The 18,326-nt window shown below is 44.9% G+C and overlaps 1 protein-coding gene across 6 annotated transcripts in view; it reads left to right on the forward strand.

Moving 5' to 3' along the window:
• Window positions 1-18,326, forward strand: part of SFMBT2 (Scm like with four mbt domains 2) — a 150,674-nt gene that overhangs the window by 13,230 nt on the left and 119,118 nt on the right. For 5 of the 6 annotated variants that reach the window (XM_074358342.1, XM_074358341.1, XM_074358344.1 and 2 more), the window contains exons 2-4: window positions 3,098-3,249; window positions 10,025-10,119; window positions 12,686-12,926. In XM_074358342.1, the coding sequence (XP_074214443.1) occupies window positions 3,150-3,249; window positions 10,025-10,119; window positions 12,686-12,926 (436 nt within the window). In that variant the 5' untranslated portion in view covers window positions 3,098-3,149. Of the gene's footprint in view, window positions 1-3,097; window positions 3,250-10,024; window positions 10,120-12,685; window positions 12,927-18,326 lie in introns of those variants that run through there. The other variant, XM_074358346.1, reaches the window with a different exon arrangement.

Here is an 18,326-nt window from a genome sequence, read left to right on the forward strand (position 1 = left end):
AAGTTTATTACGAGGTAGTAAAATTGCCCGTTTCTTGAACTATTTTTAGGTCAGATCACCTTTAAAAGGGCTGGATAATTGGGCAGCTTTAGAAGAAGTTCAGTATTTCTTTTATCCCATTTTCAGTAATGCTCACTGGAGTGAGTCCTTCTAGGTTGTGCCCCCGTGGGCCTCGCCTTGCGATGAACGGAGGTAAGAATGATTTCTAGAGCGAAGGTGGCTTCATTAACACGATATGAAGGCAGGAGAGGGTTCGAGGATCAAGGGGTACAAACCACTGTGGATAAAACTAAGCTACAGGGAGGTTTTCGGCAACATTGCCAGTGTTTTATAGGAACTTTGAATGGAGTGTCATCTATAAAAATAGTGACTCACTATGTTGTGCACCTGAAACTGATATTATAAATCAACTGTACTTCAATGAATAATAAATTAAAATTAATTAAAACTGAGACCGTCCCTCAGTCAACAGCAGCTACATTTTAAGGGCTCGGTGGCTGTGTGTGATCACCGTATTGGGCTTTGCAGGGATAGAAAGTTCAGTTAGACCTTGCTGGTCTAGAGACAATTTAAAATAGATAAAAAGCCCCCAATAGTTTCTGACTAATTTTAGAACAGTGTCCAATGAATGTCCCCCACCCACCCACCCATTTCCTTCCTAACAAGGCTTTGCTTAATTACCTATCTTCCTGGAATACTCCCCAAGTGATAGGAGGAGGCAGGGTGGGGGGTGGGTGTGTATTGTATTAAATTTGGCTCAAATCAATGGGCAATCGGAATGCGGAAAATAGACAACACTGTAAAAACCCTGGTTGAGTCGTAGAGTGTTAGATTTGAAGAGGACCATTGATTGCATCGAATCAAGCCTTCTTACTTGACTTCTGCCTTCAGCATCTTTAGAGACAGGAGGAGCCACTTAGAGTAGAACTAACTTTATAGAAGATCACAAAGTGTATTGTCAGAAACAGGAAGTTACCCTTGAAAATCCCAGCCTTCTGAGCTTCTTTTCTTGTCTTTGGAAAAAGGATGTTTTCATTAAAAGACACTTTCACCTTTGGTCTCGAAACCATATGTATTTTAAGAATCAAAAGGAAGTAGACTTTGAAAAGTAGCCTTTTGGGGCGGGGGAGGTGGTTAGGGTGTTGTAGTTTAAAATCCTGTTTTTATTTCCCAAAGCTGTAGATCAGTTGTCACCTGTAAGATCTGCTGCATAAATTCACTGGAAGTAGATTTCTGTGAAATAATCCGTCATTCTCACGTATCACATACTTTCTCTCCAAATTATTTATTTCCATCGGCACCACGTAGGTTCCGTTGGTTGCCGCGAGCTGGCTGTGGAAAGGGAGGTGATTTATTCTAGGACCGTGAGGACATCCTGGGAGAAGACGGCGTTTTGTTGATCCTGGGAGGTTCTCGGGTTGTTGTCACCACGTTCTGTGGTGGTTCATACCTTTCAGTCGTAAACCGCTCGCTCTCTTCTATGCCCCGCTGCCTTAATTCAGACCACAAGCACGTTCCTGCTTTTAGTCTGTTTCTGTTCAGTCTTCCCCATTTGTCTGTCTGTCTGTCTGTCTGGCACGCCCAGGATTCTGAGCCGGGGTGTCCAGGATCCTAGCCCCATCACTAGCCGCCTGCGTACCTGGTAGGTTTCCAGCCTCTTCTTGGAGCAGGAGTTTTCAGCCTTTTTTTTTTTCCTGCTGTTGCACAAGTAACTCACACACTTTTATGAACCTCTTAGTTTTTGACAAATTTCGTTGTAAAAATTCACAGTATTTTCCAGGAAAGTAAACCGAATAGTGCCAAAAGTGGTGTGTGTGTGTGTGTGCACCTGTGTGTGTGTTAAGAAAGGTGTAGTTAAAAAAAAAAAAAGAAAATACTCAAAGTGAGGGCAAGGAGTATTCAGCACACCTCTACCCAGTCTCACTGCTTGCATGTGTTCATCACACAGGGTCAATGAAATCAGATATTTAGAAAAAATACTCAAAAATACCGATTCATAATAACACAACACGAACGAACCCAAATGTCGATTATTAAAAGAACGGATTAATAGTTTCTGATACACACTTAAGAGCCTTCCAACAGAATGAATGAATCGCATATTCAAACCTACGAACGGAATAAATGGCACATTCATATCAGAAAAGACATGTAGCTCTATAGAACAGTCCTGAGAGCAAAGGAGACAGGCATTAAAGTGTACACAGGGATTGACACAGCATTGTAAACCGACTCTAACCAAATAAACAAAAAAATTGTTAAAAAAAAAAAGAAAGGCGTAGTATTCTTAAAAAGTACCTTCCTGTATGTGGATGATGCAGGATTCCATTTATAGGGAAAGATACACTATCCTTTCTCTTCTTCATTGATCCTTGCCCCTTTGCTGATTGAAGAGCGAGTGCTGAATGAATGGGAGATGGAGAGCCCACAGGTGGCTGTGTCTGACCACCAGAGCCGTGAGTGGCTGACCCTGAGTCGTGACCGTGCCTGGTGTTTCATGGGCTGCGATGGACGGGAACTGGATTGTAGGACTTCGCGAGAATCAGCTGTCACTCACCTGTTCTCCCCACCGGCCCTGTCGGAGTTAACGAGCTATGTTAGGACAGGGCAAGTCCAGTTGGTCAAAAAACACATCACGTGCAAGCGCTGATGCTTTAACTGGTTTTGGTAATGAATCATCTTTGAGACACCGGTTGTCTTACGTGTGTGGGGGGCTGCTGGGGGGTGGGGGGTGCGGATTCCTGCCTCACTGCATCCAGCGAGAGGAGGAAGCGGTTGGGAAACAGTTGCAGTGTCCTGCCAGTGCTGCCAAGGTGGCTTGGGGATTGAAATGTAGATTCTTCTTACTGGTGAAAAATATGTCCGTCTCAGTGGTGACGGTGATCTGTGGAAAGCGGGTGGGTTTGCTGTGCTGTGACCTTGGTGTTGACCTCGTGTGCCTGTGCACACTTTAACCTTCCTTCCTTGTGCTTTCTGTTGCCTGCATGCTGTTGTGAAATGGTAGCAGCTCTGAGGGGACCCCGTTTTGGGAGAGTTTAAAAACGGGTGCACTCGAGTCGAGTGCTCTGATTTCTGTTCTGTTGTTGGTTGCCTTTAGGTAACTCTTCCTGCAGGATGAATTAAGAGAAGAGGACCCTTACCCGTTAAGGATGGAGAGCAGCGTGTCAGTTTCCAGTATGCAGGACCCTTCGTCCTCACCCTTGGAGAAACACCAGAGCTCAGCGGATCATAATGGGGATCTTGATTCAGGTGCGATTTTGTTTTCTGCACCCATTTGGCCTTTTGGTGCGTCGAACAATAGCTTCCTGAAAACATTCAGAAAACACTGGGGCAGCGTTGCAGACCTCACATCCTGCCTGTTCCTGGGATTTGCAGTCCTATTAATAAGCATTAGCGGCGTGGAAGTTGTGCAAACTTTGGTTCCAAGTACTAGGCAAAGCAGGTGGGGTTATAGTAAAGTGACACGTCTCTTCAAAATCTCAGTGACTTAACACAACAGATGCTTATAAATCGTTCACACTATTTCAGCAGAGTCATAGGATGCTCTGTTGCATGAGTCCCCCACATTTTCTAATAGGGCCACCACCTCCTCGTGATGCTTCAAGGTCTGTCCTTATAGGGGGTAAGCAGGGCTGGGGGGTCTTGAATCAGCAGGTGGACCCCGCAGCTCAGAAGAGACTTCTGCTCAGAACCTCTTGACGAGAACCGGCCGCGTGTTTCTGCTACTGCAAGGGAGGTGGGGAAGTAGAATTCTCTCCCGTGTACCCAGATGCCCTTTCCCAAGACCCTTTCGAAAACCTGGAGGGCATCTTTCAGAAAAGTGTGTAACATGGAAGATACTGCAGGCACGTGAATTGACCGTGAAGTTTTTCTCCTTTGAGGAAATCTCAAACAAAGCAAAACCAGTCCTTGATTGAATTTTATCTTTAATTCATAATATTTATCTTTAATTCATGATATTTATACCATGAATGTATAAATACATCTTTTTCTAACTACTTAAGTGATAGAGTTTATTAAGAAAATTTTTTTTTTTTTAATGGAGGTACTGGGTATTGAACCCAGGACCTTGTGCATGCTAAAGCACGCGTTCTACCACTGAGCTATACCCTCCCTGCAAAGAATTTATTTTAAAAAGATAATTTCTTTTAAAAAAGGATTTCACAATTTACATAACAGCAAATTTTGTAAGGACAGCTCAGCTCTCTGAATCCTAAATGTTTGCTATGGTGAATTCATGTGAAAAAGTGATCACTTACTCAGTGGGAGATTTGACCTTTGTCCAAAAGTTACAAGATGTATCTTTGCATTTTGATGAGACCAGGTAATGACAGAAATACAGATTGCCTGATAACCATAGAATTTATCAGATTAAGTTTCTCGAATAATACCCAGATCTGGAATTAACTTTTTATTTGGAAAACCCTGAAATAATTGCCTCACTGTATTGAAAGGTGCTCGTATCTGTTTCGAAATTGGCTCCGTTCGCCCCCTTTCTGGTTTTCTGCACATCAAAGTAGAAGTGGGAAAACTTCTCCTCAAATTGGAACTGAGCCTTTGTCTCCCGATGGAAACGTGGAAATTCTTTTTCTGAGACAGCGTAGTCTCATAGCTGAAGGTTCACTCTAATTATTCTGCTTTTATTTAAGTGCCTGTATGTCTTTAAAAAAAAGTCTTTCTTACGTTTGTGACGTGAGCTTATTTTTCCACTTTTGGAGCCCCTGAGCGTCTGCCGTATTTTTTCCTACACACATCTGACACCTGTTATTGCGTTACTGTCAGTGTGTGTTTTCAGAGCTGTTTAAAAGGCAGCTGTGTGTTGGGTTTTCATTTTGAGGCGGCTGCAGTATAACTCTCTAGCCTAGATTCTGAACTCCTTCACAATAAGATGGTGTTGGGGATGCTATTTGGACTGGCTTTTCTTTGGGGGGATTCCACAAGCGAGGACCTAAGAGCACCAGGTTCCTCACGTCCCCAGCTGGGGTTTGTGTGCGGGGCCCAAAGCCTGCCTGTGTGCTTGCTTCATGGTTAGTTCCTGCTCTTGCGTGGGGACGCTGCCTGCATCACCCCAGAATGTTAAAACCTTTAAGAGAAATAGTAGTTCTGAATACCTCTAAATTATCCTAACGTTTTTGGGGAAACAACCTAAATGTCCACCGATAGATGATTGGATAAAGAAGATGTGGCACACACACACACACACTCAAACACACCACAATGGAATACTACTCAGCCATAAAAAATGAAATAATGCCATTTGCAGCAACATGGATGGACCTGGAGAATGTCATCCTAAGTGAAGTAACTCAGACAGAGAAAGAAAAATACCATATGAGACCGCTTACATGTGGAATATAAAAAAAGAGACAAATGAGCTTATTTATAAAACAGAGACAGACTCACAGACACAGGAAGCAAACTCATGGTTACCAAGAGGGGAAAGGGAGGAGGGGGAGGGCTACATTGGGAGTTTGGGGTTTGCAGATACCCACTACTATATACAAAACAGATAAACAGCAAGGTCCTCCTGGACAGTACAGGAACTAGATTCAATACCTTGTAATAACCTGTGATGAAAAAGAATATGAGAAAGATTATATATCTTGAATATGAGTATGAATCTCTGTACTGTATGCCAAAAACTAACACAACATTGTGAAGTGACTACATTTCAATAAAAATTTTTTTCAAAGAAGCCCAAATTTGAATATACTTTTTTTTTACATATTAAGCAATATTTGTTTAATTTTCTTCTAGGGTAGAAATTTGTTTAATTTTGAATATGCTTTGTTATAGGTGAAAAATTAAAAAAAATTATTCTAACTTTTTAAGATATTGGCTCTGACCCCCCAGTTTTTTTTTTTTTTTTTTCTGTATGGCTAATCGATCCATTCGCCTTGGAATTTCCATGTGTACTTGTGTGGATGAGACTTTTAAATGGTGCCACAAAGATGGATTTCCTAGCGAAGCCAGAGATTTAAAGCAGAATCTAAACCTTCGTAGCGATCAGAGGCTGACTCGTAGAAACTCGAATTGAGTTTTGAACACTTAGATGTTAACAGGCTTCAGTGTGAGTCTTCAGGTGGTTTGTTTTCTCAGGTACTTCCCTTCTAACCTGTTCCTACATAAAATATTTTTTGTTCAGGCGTCAGTTGTGGGGCTGTGGAGGTTTGAAGTGGCATTGAATGTTTAGATGTTGCAAACATCTGAGTACAAAAATGAACGCTGGAAATGTGGGCCCAGTTTTTTATTTTTTGTTTTGTTTTTGTATTAGGAGCAAATTAGCTGGAGTCTCATGGGCTCTTCTAGGTAAAAAGGAAAGAGAGTCAACATTCTGAGTAGAGAAATGCAGATCTCTCACTTTTCACGCTGGGAGCATGTTCTGTCTGACTCAGTAGTATTTCCTCTCCTCTCCCTTTTTAATATCTTTTTCGAGTTGTGACCTCCCCTCGCTAGGAGATGGGGCGTCTTATTTCTTCCGGAATGTCTGGCCTTCTAGGCTCTGGGTAGCTGGGACAGCCACGAGGACCTCTGTGTTCAGGTGTCTGTCCCCCCGCCCCCTGGGTGTCGCCCTGCAGCTGTGACTTCAGATCTGGGGTTGAGGTTGGCCAGTCCTTTCTGAGTTTCATTCCTCCCACGTGTCTGAGACATTCCCAGTGGAACCGTTCTCTAAACCTTGTGATACTATGAACTGACCGTCAGCAGCTCAGATAACAAAGATTTGATGTCTTCTTCCTTTCTTTCCCCTTAAAAAATTATCTAGCCCACAAGGAGGGGGCCTGTAAGATTTCATTCATCCTGAGCGTGCTGATTCTTTGACGGGCTGGTGGTTCTGTGTTGAACATCCTCCCCTGCAAAGTTTGTCTTATTATTTAAGACTGTGAGGTTCTACACCCCAAGATTTGATTGTTTCAAAGAAGGCAGTGGGTCCTGGCTTGATTCCACTCCCGCACTCCCTCTTTCAGCAGCGTGTTCTTTTTCTAGTTATTATGAACTATTCCGGGTCACACGAGCAGCTTTTCTGTGTTCTAGAATTGGATCCCACTAGCGAACACTTCTGCCTTCTTTCAATTTGTGAAATTGCCTTTGTAGCTTTCCATAGACTGTTTGCATTACATCCTGGGGAAATGCCTCCACTGGGTCCTAGGCAGAGAGTGGAGGCTGTCAGAATTTCCTTGATAAAATGTTTGTGGGTTTAAGAGGTTTGTGCGTCAGCTGTAAATATTTGCTCTGGGTTTATGAACCCTCCACTCGTAAACGTGGTGTGCTTATCTGTTGCTCATTGAAATGTCTTTGGAGAATCAGCTGCTCAGGGCACAGGTGCTGGAGGAAGTGTTTTATGTTACAGATTCCGGCAGGTTCCAAAAGGCCCTATTTTGAGTAACCCTCAGTTTTATGTATGACTTCGTTGTTACAACAGCGTGCTTAAAGTTAACAGCACTGGGCATAAAGGTTTTAACTTATTTTTTATTTTTAAAATCTTTTTAGGGGGGTAGTTGTTGGGTTTACTTATTTATTTATTTTCAGAGGAGGAACTGGGGATTGAACCCCGGACCTCGTGTGTGCTAAGCACGCGCTCTACCACTTGAGCTATACCCTCCCCCTTGGTTTTAATTTTTTAAATCCCATTCGAGGTCTGACTTTTCGGTCCTTTTTAAAGTATCTGTGTAGATGGCAGAGAGCAATGGAACTTTCTTAAGCACTGACCTTACTGCCTCACACGTGGAGGTCACAGTGTACCTTGTCATGAAAGCTTCTACAGTCTGATTGGGAGAGGACACTGGAAACATAGTTTGCCATGAAAAATTATAAATTGGGTGCACACAAAATTTGGGGGCATAGTCTAGGTGAGAATTGTATAGAGGATGGAGAACTCAGATGGATGGTCTCAAAGCTGAAGCTGGGGAATTTAAACTGTGGTCTTAGCCTCACCACTGAGTGAGGGTCTTTTCCAGTCGTGGTAAGGTTCATCCGGGCCTCCTGATCCACGCACTGACTGCAACCGGCAGTTCCCAAAGGCTTGGTCTCAGCCTGTTTCTGATTCAGAGGAGCCCGTTCCGTTTTCAGCAGCCGTGATTCTCAGAAAACGTGGGCCTGGGGCCGAGTATATGCCCCTGTCTTCTCCCCAGCCCTTTCCTACTCTGCAGACAGGCTCCTGAAGCCCTGCCCGTTCTGTTCTCCCTGAGGGGGGCTGCTGCCTCCCGCCCACCCCGCCTCCTGCATCTTCCCACTGCCTGACGAGATGCTAGGTGTCAGCGCTCCCCAGCACGGAAGGACGGATACGTTGGCCCGTAGGCTGCTGTGGATTCTCCAGGCGGAGAAACGGGTGGTGGTGGTGGGGTGGGGGTGCCTGATGCCTGCTCCAGGCAGAGGAGTGACCTGGCGAGGCGCCTTGGAAAAGTCCCAGCTTCCACATCAGCCAGCCTCCGTGGGACACCTGCCTCTGTGGCTGGCCAGCCATGGGACCCTGGTGACTCCCCCGAGTGTCCATCTGTCAGGATTAAATGAGGTGATGTGAAGCAGTTAGCCGAGAGCTGTTACCCAAGACACCAGAGGTCTCACGGCATCGCTGTGATGGCGTGTGGTCTCTTGGTGGAGTCAGAAGTGCCTGACAAAGGCTGGAGCAGCGGGGCCCACAGGAGGCTTGGTTTGAGCTGAGCCTGGACAGGAAGGGTGTGAAGAAATTAGCGACTTTCTCTGCGACAAGTTAGCTACCCGGCAGATAGCGCACCAGGCTGCCTTGGCAAATAAATGGTGCTGCGTTGGTGCCTCTGGCTAGTGGATCAGGAAACAGACTTGGTAATTGATGCCCGGTGCTGTTTGGGGGAACAGAATTGTGGGCAGAGCATTGGGTACCACCCTGCGGGGGTTTCTAGAATGGCTGCCTTCTCTTTGGGTTTGCTGCCCTGACTTTTAGCAGCTGGAAACCTGCCTTGCAACCCTTGGTAGCTGGTGGCTGCAGGACCCAGGGGCTCTCTCCAGGGAGCAGGTTTCAGATGGAAGGACGCGATCCCTGGGTGGTTCAGATGCTGGAAGAGCTACGAGGGAAGGGTTTTCTCTGCAGACGGCTTTTTTTGATTCTCAGACATTTAATTATAAACCACTTTATTGAAGTCAAGTTGGAGGAGGAAGTTTTTAGCCACTTGGCTTTAGAAGACAGTTGAAGGCAACCGCCTTTCAGCTTAGCATCTTCTGATGCTACAAAAATTATCCTCCTCTGTCAGTTGCTGAGACTAGATAGAATATGAAAAGAAAATGGCTTTTCCTACGCACAGTTTAGATTCATTAGTTATTATATTGAAGTAGAGTTGATTTGCAATATTGTGTTAGTTTCAGGTGTACGGCAGAATGACTCTGTTGAACATAAAATACACATATTCTTTTTCATATTCTTTTCCATTATGGTTTATTACAGGATATTGAGTATAGTTCCCTGTGCTGTAGAGTAGGACCTTGTTTATCTATTTTATTTATAGTAGTCTGTATCTGTTAATCCCAAACTCCTAATTTATCCCTCCCCCCATCCCCTTTCCCCTTTGGTGACCATAGTTTGTTTTCTATGTCTGTGAATCTGTTTCTGTCTTGTGAATAAGTTCATTTGTGTCGTTTTTTAAAAATTCCACATATTAAGTGATACCATGTATTTGTCTGTCTGACTAACTTCACTTAGTGTGATCATTCTAGATCCATTCATGTTGCTGCAAATGGCAGTATTTTGTTCTTTTTTATGGCTGAGTAGTATTCCATTGTATATATACCACCCCTCATTTCTCCAGTCATCTGTTGATGGACGCAGGTGTTTCCATGTCTTTCTTGAGTCACCTGTCTGTAAAATCAGCAAAGGGAAGCTTTGCCAAGAATCCAGCAGTGGCCTTCTACACCATGGAGTTTGTTTCCTTCTTGCATGAAGGATTTTCTGGTTTTCATGGAAGGGCAATGCCTTTCCATTCTTTTTTCCCCCCATTCTTTGTGCTAGTATTGACATGCTTCTCCTTTTTTGTTTGTTTCTTTCTTTGCTCAACAGAAGAAGGCTCAAGCCTGGAGGAAGTTGGCTTTAACTGGGGAGAGTATTTGGAAGAGACTGGCGCCAGTGCGGCTCCTCACACATCGTTCAAACATGTAGGTGACGTCCCTGCTCCTTCTGATCTGTGTGGGGGGGTGGGAGAGGTGCAGGAGGATGCCAAGCCTCTTGGAAAAAAGGGAATGAAAAGAAAAGAGAACTGTGGCCAAGGTTGCTTAGAAATATGGAGGAGATTGGAAGTGAGTTTGATTTCACAGGGAGCTGCAGGTAAGGTGGGACCTTCCTCTCATCTGGGGCTGGGACCCAGGTGGATGCTCAGTGTGAGAAACGACCTGCAGTCTGAACGTTGTTTTACGCCTCAAAAAGCCAGGTTAGAAAGACGTATTCCCTGCTGTCTGAGGGAGCACAGCCTGACCCAGGGTAAGGTTGATGCAAAGAAATAAAAAGCCAGCCAACTAGGCAAGGAAGTGACGTGTGTAATGTCTTCTTAAGAGGTGTCAGGAGCTGTGTATTTTAACGCTGAATTGGTATTTTTATTTGAAAGGACACCTCAAAGTGTTGCAGCCATTTGTGGGCATATGAGTCAAATTACAGGAAATAACCATAAATACTCAGAAAACACTTGGGTCAAACCAAAAAAATCACCCTCATCAATGCTGTTTCTTTAAACAATGCAAATAGTCTGCCAAGCAGAGGGCAAGTTCCAGGAAATTTTAAAAAATCAAGTTTTTATCAGATTTTTGCTGAGACGTGAGATTTTGGTAATATTCCGTTAGCAAGAAGAGGCCTACGTTTCCAGGACCTAAGTTCCTAGGTATTACTACTGCTTTGCTGGAAATGACAGTTTAATAATGAGAAACGTTTTCTTCCTCCGCTGGACTTCCCAGGGCGGAGATTGAGCCTGAATTATCATGAGCAAAGTGGGGGCACTTTCTTAACCTGGGCTTCCTTCTGGCTCTTTTGTTGGGTTATGAAGCCAGAACTTTCTCTCTTTCAATGCGACATTTTATTCTTTTTGGAGATGAAGTGTTCTTTTGAAAAGGAATTTAAAACCTTACTAAATTTGCATGACCTCGTTAAAGGTCGACCGCGCTCCCAGTTCCTGTTTTACACTGACACTCGTAATGTTGCCATTACTGGTTTATTAGGAATGCGGTTGTGGCCATTTAGTGAACCCCCGAGCTGAATATTATAAAGCTCACTGGGCATCAGCGTGGATTTTGCTTTGCCAAAGCCATGGTGACGTTTGCCTTTCACGATGCTGGAACCACCTGGTTAGATTTCTCCAGGCAGTTTAGGGACCAGATACTGACCAACAGTTTCCTTCTTCTCTGTACCGCAGAGTGACTGATCTCTCTCCATACGGGGCCATTCCTGTTCTCTTTCATCCAGCTAGCTCTCCTGCCTCCGTTTCAGTCCTAGTACAGTGTCCGATCCTGTGGGTGCAGAACGTCCCCAGGCCTGCCCTCCAGGCTTAGAGGGAGAGCAGCCCTGGACCCCTGGACCAACAGTTTATAATCGCATTGTCCCTAAAGTGGCTGCTCCTCACGGACATCAGATGTGTTAGCTTTAGAATGCTACCACTCACCAGGCTGGAAAGCTTGCTTTTGCAGGGAGGGCTGGCAAATATGAATAGATTACAACCCTTATTTTTAAAAAAAGAAAACCCGAGGCTGCTCTGTTCACACAGTAGCTGTTGGCCACTTGGAGCCATCCAGCACTTGGAAAGGGTCCCGTCCAAATTGAGACTGAAACTGAGCAAGACCCTGCAGGGCCTTCCTGGGGAGAGACCCTCCTGTGTCCCCGGCCCCTTGTCTGTAGAAAAGTGTTAGCCCCCTAAGGCCTTCCCCGAGTTACAGAGAGCAGATTCCATCAGCGAAGTGCGAACAAACAGAACCGGGAAGGCGGTCACGCCAGACAAAATAATGATAGTTTAGCCATAAACAAAGTGAAGGACCCTTAGTTTTCCCCAAGGGCAGTAGATAATACCCTGAGCTGTATCGCTGAGTTATTTTGCACACGCTAAACCCCCACCAGGTGGAGGAAGTTAACTGCAAGCCAGCCCCCAGCCCGTAGACCCCAGACTGGTTGGAACCAGAAGGTTCACCCGGTTACTTTGCCACCAACCAGTCAGAGAGCTCTGCGCCCTGTACTCACGCCTCTAACCTTGCCTTTAAAAATCCTTCTCTGAAGGCCATCCATGAGCTTGGGTCTGTTGAGCACCAGCTGCCCATTCTCCTTGTTTGTCGCCTGCAATAAACACTGCTTTCCTTCCCCACAAGCCAGTGTCAGTAGATCGGCTTTGCTGCACATCTGGCGAGCGGACCCAAGTTCTCTTTGGTAACAAGATGGCTTTGTTGGAAAAGAAAGATCTAAAATGTATCATTATTACTTGTTTATAGTGAAGACATCTTGAAATGATGCTGTTTGGGATCTCCTGGGTTAAATAAAATTCATTATTAATTTTCTCTCTTTTCTTTCTTTTTTTAAAGTGGCCACTGGGCAATTGAACATCACGCCAGTGGCTCTCATTGTATTTCTCTTAGACAGGGCTGGAGGTGGGCAACAGAAATGTCAAGTGCTGTGTTTCTGGTAGTTCTCTTAATCTCCTGGAGGGCTATGTCAAGTGTAATACTGGATTTCCTGTGTTTCTGGTTCCTTAAGGTTGAGATCAGCATTCAGAGCAACTTCCAGCCGGGGATGAAACTGGAAGTCGCCAACAAGAAGAACCCAGACACATACTGGGTGGCCACGGTCATCACCACCTGCGGGCAGCTCCTGCTTCTGCGCTACTGTGGCTACGGGGAGGACCGGCGCGCCGACTTCTGGTGTGACGTGGTGATAGCGGATCTCCACCCTGTGGGGTGGTGCACACAGAACAACAAGACCCTGATGCCCCCGGACGGTGAGCACAGGCTGGCCACCTCTTGGCCCTCCGCCGTGATGTTCGTAGAGAAGAGTCTTGTGGGGGTTTGATAACTGGTTTACCAGGATGGTCCAGCGCGTTCAAGGTTGCTTCTTGAGTGGCGTTATTCGCCTTAGGGCATCTGAGTCAGGGGGTGACGGGTGCGTTTTCAGATGTTGGAGCTGAACCTGAGAGTCAAACCCACTGCGGCCTTTGGGCCTTTGAGCCTCTTCCTCCTGTGGGTTTTGGAGGAAGGAAAGGGAGGCTGAAGCGATGCCTGGGATGGGGGTCCTGTTCTCCCTTTGGTGATGGGTTCTCTTGCTTGTCTGTTGCTTTAGAGACTTGACATTCTGAACAGTGCTCTAGAGCACCAGAAACAGGCTTCTCTAATGACTTTTAATCTGTCTCCTTGTGGGAGGACCGTCAGGGTGGGAAGCACGTAGAAAACCAAACAGATTTTTTTAAATTTATTTTTTTTTGAAGTGTATTTGATTTACAAGGTTAGTTTCAGGGGTACAGCAAAGCGATTCAGTTTTATGTTTACATATATATATATATATATATATATATATATATATATGCATATATTTTGATTTTTTCCCATTATACCTCATTATAAGAAATTGACTATAACAATCCCCAGGTCCATCCATGTTGCTGCAAATGGCATTATTTTATTCTTTTTTGTGGCTGAGTAGTATTCATTGTGCACGTGTGTGCGTGTGCCTATGTGTGTGTGTCACATTTTCTATATCCACCCATCTGTTGATGGACATTTGAGTTGTTTCCATGTCTTGGAAAAGGTGATTGTCATTCTGAGTGAAGGAAGAGAGAAAGAGAAAGAAAAATACCATATGATACTGGCTTAGATGTGGAATCTTAAAAAAAAAGGACACAAATGAACTACTTATTATTTATAGCTTAGATGATTGATTTCTTGAATATGTGTGAGCACATTTGATGGTCCTTTATGAATGGGGGAAAAAAAAGAAATTGACTATGGTTCCCTGTGCTCTACAGTAGGACCTTGTTGTTTATCTATTTTATGTACGGTAATTTGCATCTGCTAATGTCAAACTCCTAATTTATCCCCCACTCCCTTTCCCTTTTGGTAACCATAAGTATGTTTTCTATGTTTGTGAGTCTGTTTCTGGTTTGTGAGTAAGTTCATTTGTACCATTTTTTCAGTTGATAGCACTTTTAGAGAATGAGACACGTTCCCATTTGCCAGTTCTGAGGGTGCAGACGTGGGTCAGTCCCGGGGGCAATGCACACTGGGGGGCGTGGAGGGGGGCCGGGAGGCAGACCCTGCTGCTGACTTGCCACCTTGCCTTTTTGCTGTCCTTGCGTGTCTCATTCGTGACTTGCTCTTAAATCTGACACTTTCTTAAATGTCCTTGGAGACGATGGAAGATGGTCTCATTTTATAATAGACCCTCTCGTGGGTCGTTTTAGAGAGAAGTTCCGGGGTCCTGAATTGTAACACTTTAGGAGCTAATGGGTTCATTTGGCTAAAAAAAAAAATCCATGCTGTTGCTTGAGAAAAGCGGGTGTAGTTGATTAATCAATTGTTCTTTCTCGCTTGGTTGAAAAACGTGGTGGCAGTCACAGTTTCGGAAACACCATCAAATTTGTATCCCGCTGGCTTTGTGCTATTAGGCAAGACACAGACACACTTAAAATGACAAATTGAAAATGAAAAATGGGGAAACCCCATGAAAAGAGAAGCCATTAATGCAACTGAAAGATGAGAAGCCTGTTCAGACAATCGCAAGTTATGCTAATTTGAGGATCTCTTTATGGCTCGTTTGAAAGAACTTTAAAAAAATTTAGTAGGTGATCGATCCGGCTTGGAAATCTTTAGTGCAGAGAACAAAGTCAGGAAGTAGCAGGTTCATGGGGCAGAGGGCTTTATTGATTGCTAGAGTGCAGGATAATTATTGCTTTGTAGCCAGAGGTGGCAGCTGTTCCAGAGGGAGTCGTCGAATCTGTGTTTGAACAAGGATTCTTGTTGGTGTGGCTTTCTGTCTTCCGAGAGCCCATAGCATTGTAAATCCCGCCACGGTACCTGGTCGATCTTCCCGTGATTAAACTTAAAAGGCATCGCAGACTATTAACACGCATGAAAGCAGCCCCCCACATCTTGTATGTTTGTTTGGGATGCTCTTTGGTGATAGATTTTTCTTACTGATCCAAGAATTAGGGGGTGGTCTAAAGCAGAAACACGGCAGCTGGAGGCGGAAGGTGAGGGTTCTTTTCTTGCCTCCTGGGTGAGTCCCCTCTCAACTTTCTCTTCTTTGAAATAAGGAGGTGATAGTATCTAATCTCTAAAGAACTTTCCAGTCTGACCTGCCTTGGTTTGTGATCCTTGGAAAGGAAAGAGCGGCTGCTACTTTTCCTATTATACGCATGAGGAATGGAGTTTGTTTTGGAATGAGGATGGATCGAAATCTAGCCCAGGGGTCTGTACGAAGCACAGCAGTCACGTTTCTGTGTCACTCTTGGGGATGGTGTAGTTTCAGTGGATTCAGGGGCAAACTAGATTGGGGAGTTATGATGAGTGCCTGGGTCCTTTGTTGACTGCAGTGGATAGAATTTTACTCAGTACGGAATTGTAGACGCCAGTTCCCCAATGGAACCCAGAGGACTGGAAGTCATCAGTTCCTAAGAGATGGACCTGTATGTGGATGTCAGCTTCAGAATACCACTGGCCCGAGCAAGGGCTGGATTCGGGATGATTTTGCTCGCTGACGGGAGAAGGCCATCTGCAGGACTGCCTCTCCTGGTCACTGTGCGGTGCTCAACATCTTGCCGGTGGCTCTGGGATTCTCCAGGTAGTGTTAGGTCTTGTGAACTCACTGCCCTGGAAGAGAATCATCTAAAAAAAATTTAGGTGATATTTGACCGAGCTTGAAGCATCCTTTGCAGTCCTGTATTTTCCTGCCCGGCTCTTGTAAATGAATTTCATCTTTGAATCAACACTGGCTGTCATCACTCCGTTCGTGTCGCGTGGAAGGAAGCAGTGGCAGCCCCACCGTATTTTGTTAAGATGGGACTCTGCTGAGCAGCAGAGAACGGCCTTCCTGGAGACATCTTCGGACAGACCTGGGTTTCGTGACCAATGGGCCGTTCGTTCACAGAGCGGTGTTCCTGCTCCAGGGCTGATCAGCACTTATCTTTCACATTAAAAGTATTAAGATGCACAGTGCATGAACGCATCCCTGAGTGCGCCGGAGGATCGTAGCGCTTGTTAGGGGAGCCACGTGTGAACCGCTTGGGCTTGGTAAATCAGTACGGCTTGATTTATTCATAAGCGCAGGCACGCCTGCAAAGGGCAGCTGCCAAATAATTATTGTTTATGGTGATGATGTAAGGAAATCATTTAATCCAGTGACAGTTTCACTGTTATTTATTGAGAAGAAGGCACATCACCTCTTCGTGTCTGGGGTTGGGGTCAACTCTGGCGTTGCAGCAGGTGGTTGCCGGTCCCCGAACGGAATTCTCCGAGAAGACTGCAGGTGAATATGTTTGAATATGCTCACCCTAACAACCCCTCTCCCCCCGGCTTATAAATCGAGAAGTGTTTATGTGCGCTTTCTGCTGTTGCCATGAAAGTATTGGAATTGCTGCTCCTGAGGAATCACGCCACTAATTTTTATTTTCCCCGTTATTAAGACTTCCGTCATTTGAATTGCAAACTCTGCAGTCTTGCCAGAATGACTATTTGCCATTCAAAGTTGAATCAGAATTACTGGAGTTAGTTAGTAGATAACTTATTTGAATAAAGGCATGTTTATTCATGAGGGGTGAGGACAAAGTGTGAATGTGGCCTTCTGTTGGGGGGGGTAGATCGCGCCCACTTCGGAAGCCTGGTCCTCGACTGTTTTCAGGGGACGGTGGTTGTCACTGTAGTTGGTTGTGAAATATGAGATGAGACAGCTGGTGCCCAGGACTCACCAGTCTGGGCCCATGGTTTAACTGGGGACTCTGGGAAGTAGAATCTGCTTATGTTCTAGGAGACTCTCAGTGTTTAAAATTCATATTTTATTATTTACTTAATTAATTTATTTGTATTTTTTTATTTATTTACTTACCTATTTTTTCCCCCGTGTTTTATTATTTAAATGACATTTTAGTAATGCGGACGGGATGTGAACAATGACGCTATATCATGGACAGTCTTACATTGTAACTGGAATCCCATTTGTATTTGAATGAGAAAATGAAGTGTATGTACTAAAAACTCCAAGAGCAAAGGAACCCTAAGGGGCTGCTTGGAGTGGAGGGAAGTACGTAGCCTCACTCAATATTAGATTGTTTAAGGTAGAGAGAAAAAAACCATATGTTACAAGGAAGGGTAGGAATGTGTTTGACAACAGTAAATAAACTAAAAGTCATAGTTAAGGCATTGGGATAAGTGAGTTCACATCCTGTTGTCAGGAAAGCCATTCTGGTCCTCGTAAGTGAAAGAAGGCATGTTTAGGTGGGAAATAAAGCAGCCTTTTCTCTGTAGGCACTTAATGCCCCTGTTAAAACAACACCCACGGTTCGGAGTCCTGTCTGGTCACGTGGAGTGCCTGTGGGGGATTGACCATGGCGTGGACAAGAGTGGACCTGGCTTGCGGATGTGTGCACTTGTGCGTGAGCATGTGTGTGTTTATAAGCCTATGTGAGCGAGTGTGCACATTTGTATGTGTGTGTGAGCGTGTGCATGTGTTTTGATCTGAACAGCATTTCAAAATGATTCTGGTGTCTACAGACCACATCACTGAACAATTTGGATGATTTATGGCATCTCGCGGGAACCTGGGAGATGTAGGCATGCCCCCCCCCCCCGCCCCCAGCTCTCCCGGCGGCCCTCAGGGCAGCCTCCGCCTCTCCCGGCGGTCCTCTGCTCTCCAGGCCTTCAGCTCTCTGCTTGGTCGCTCTTATCTGATCAGGTCCTGCCTGCTTGGGTCCTGTGACACCCCGAGTGTCAGCCACTGAGCCTGTGACCTCAAGTTTCTGAGGCTCCCTCTGACAACACACCAAGTTGGACCCAGTGATCGCTAAGATCCCCTTCAGCTCAAAAACGTTCTGAATCTAAGAACCCAAGGAACAACGGATGAGAATTCATGAAAAGGCTCTGAAATAAATACGTTTTATGAATAGAAGCCTAAGGAACTGTAGGGGTTTTGGCCAATGGAAGGAAAAACAAGACCAAGATGAAAAGAAATGAAGGGAGGCTAAATGGTCCTCATATAAATCAGCAGCCTTTGTCTGTATAGGTAGCGGTGAACTCTGTAAATTTCTGTTTGGTGTTTATATTTATCTTTTGAAACTCACTGTACCCCACTTAACCCCTTTATCATTTTGTTCCCCAGTGAGCAAATGAATCATGAATTTTAGTGTTTGAGTCAT

This window comes from Camelus bactrianus, chromosome 35, assembly GCF_048773025.1.
Source record: "Camelus bactrianus isolate YW-2024 breed Bactrian camel chromosome 35, ASM4877302v1, whole genome shotgun sequence".
Classification (NCBI taxonomy): Eukaryota; Metazoa; Chordata; class Mammalia; order Artiodactyla; family Camelidae; genus Camelus; species Camelus bactrianus.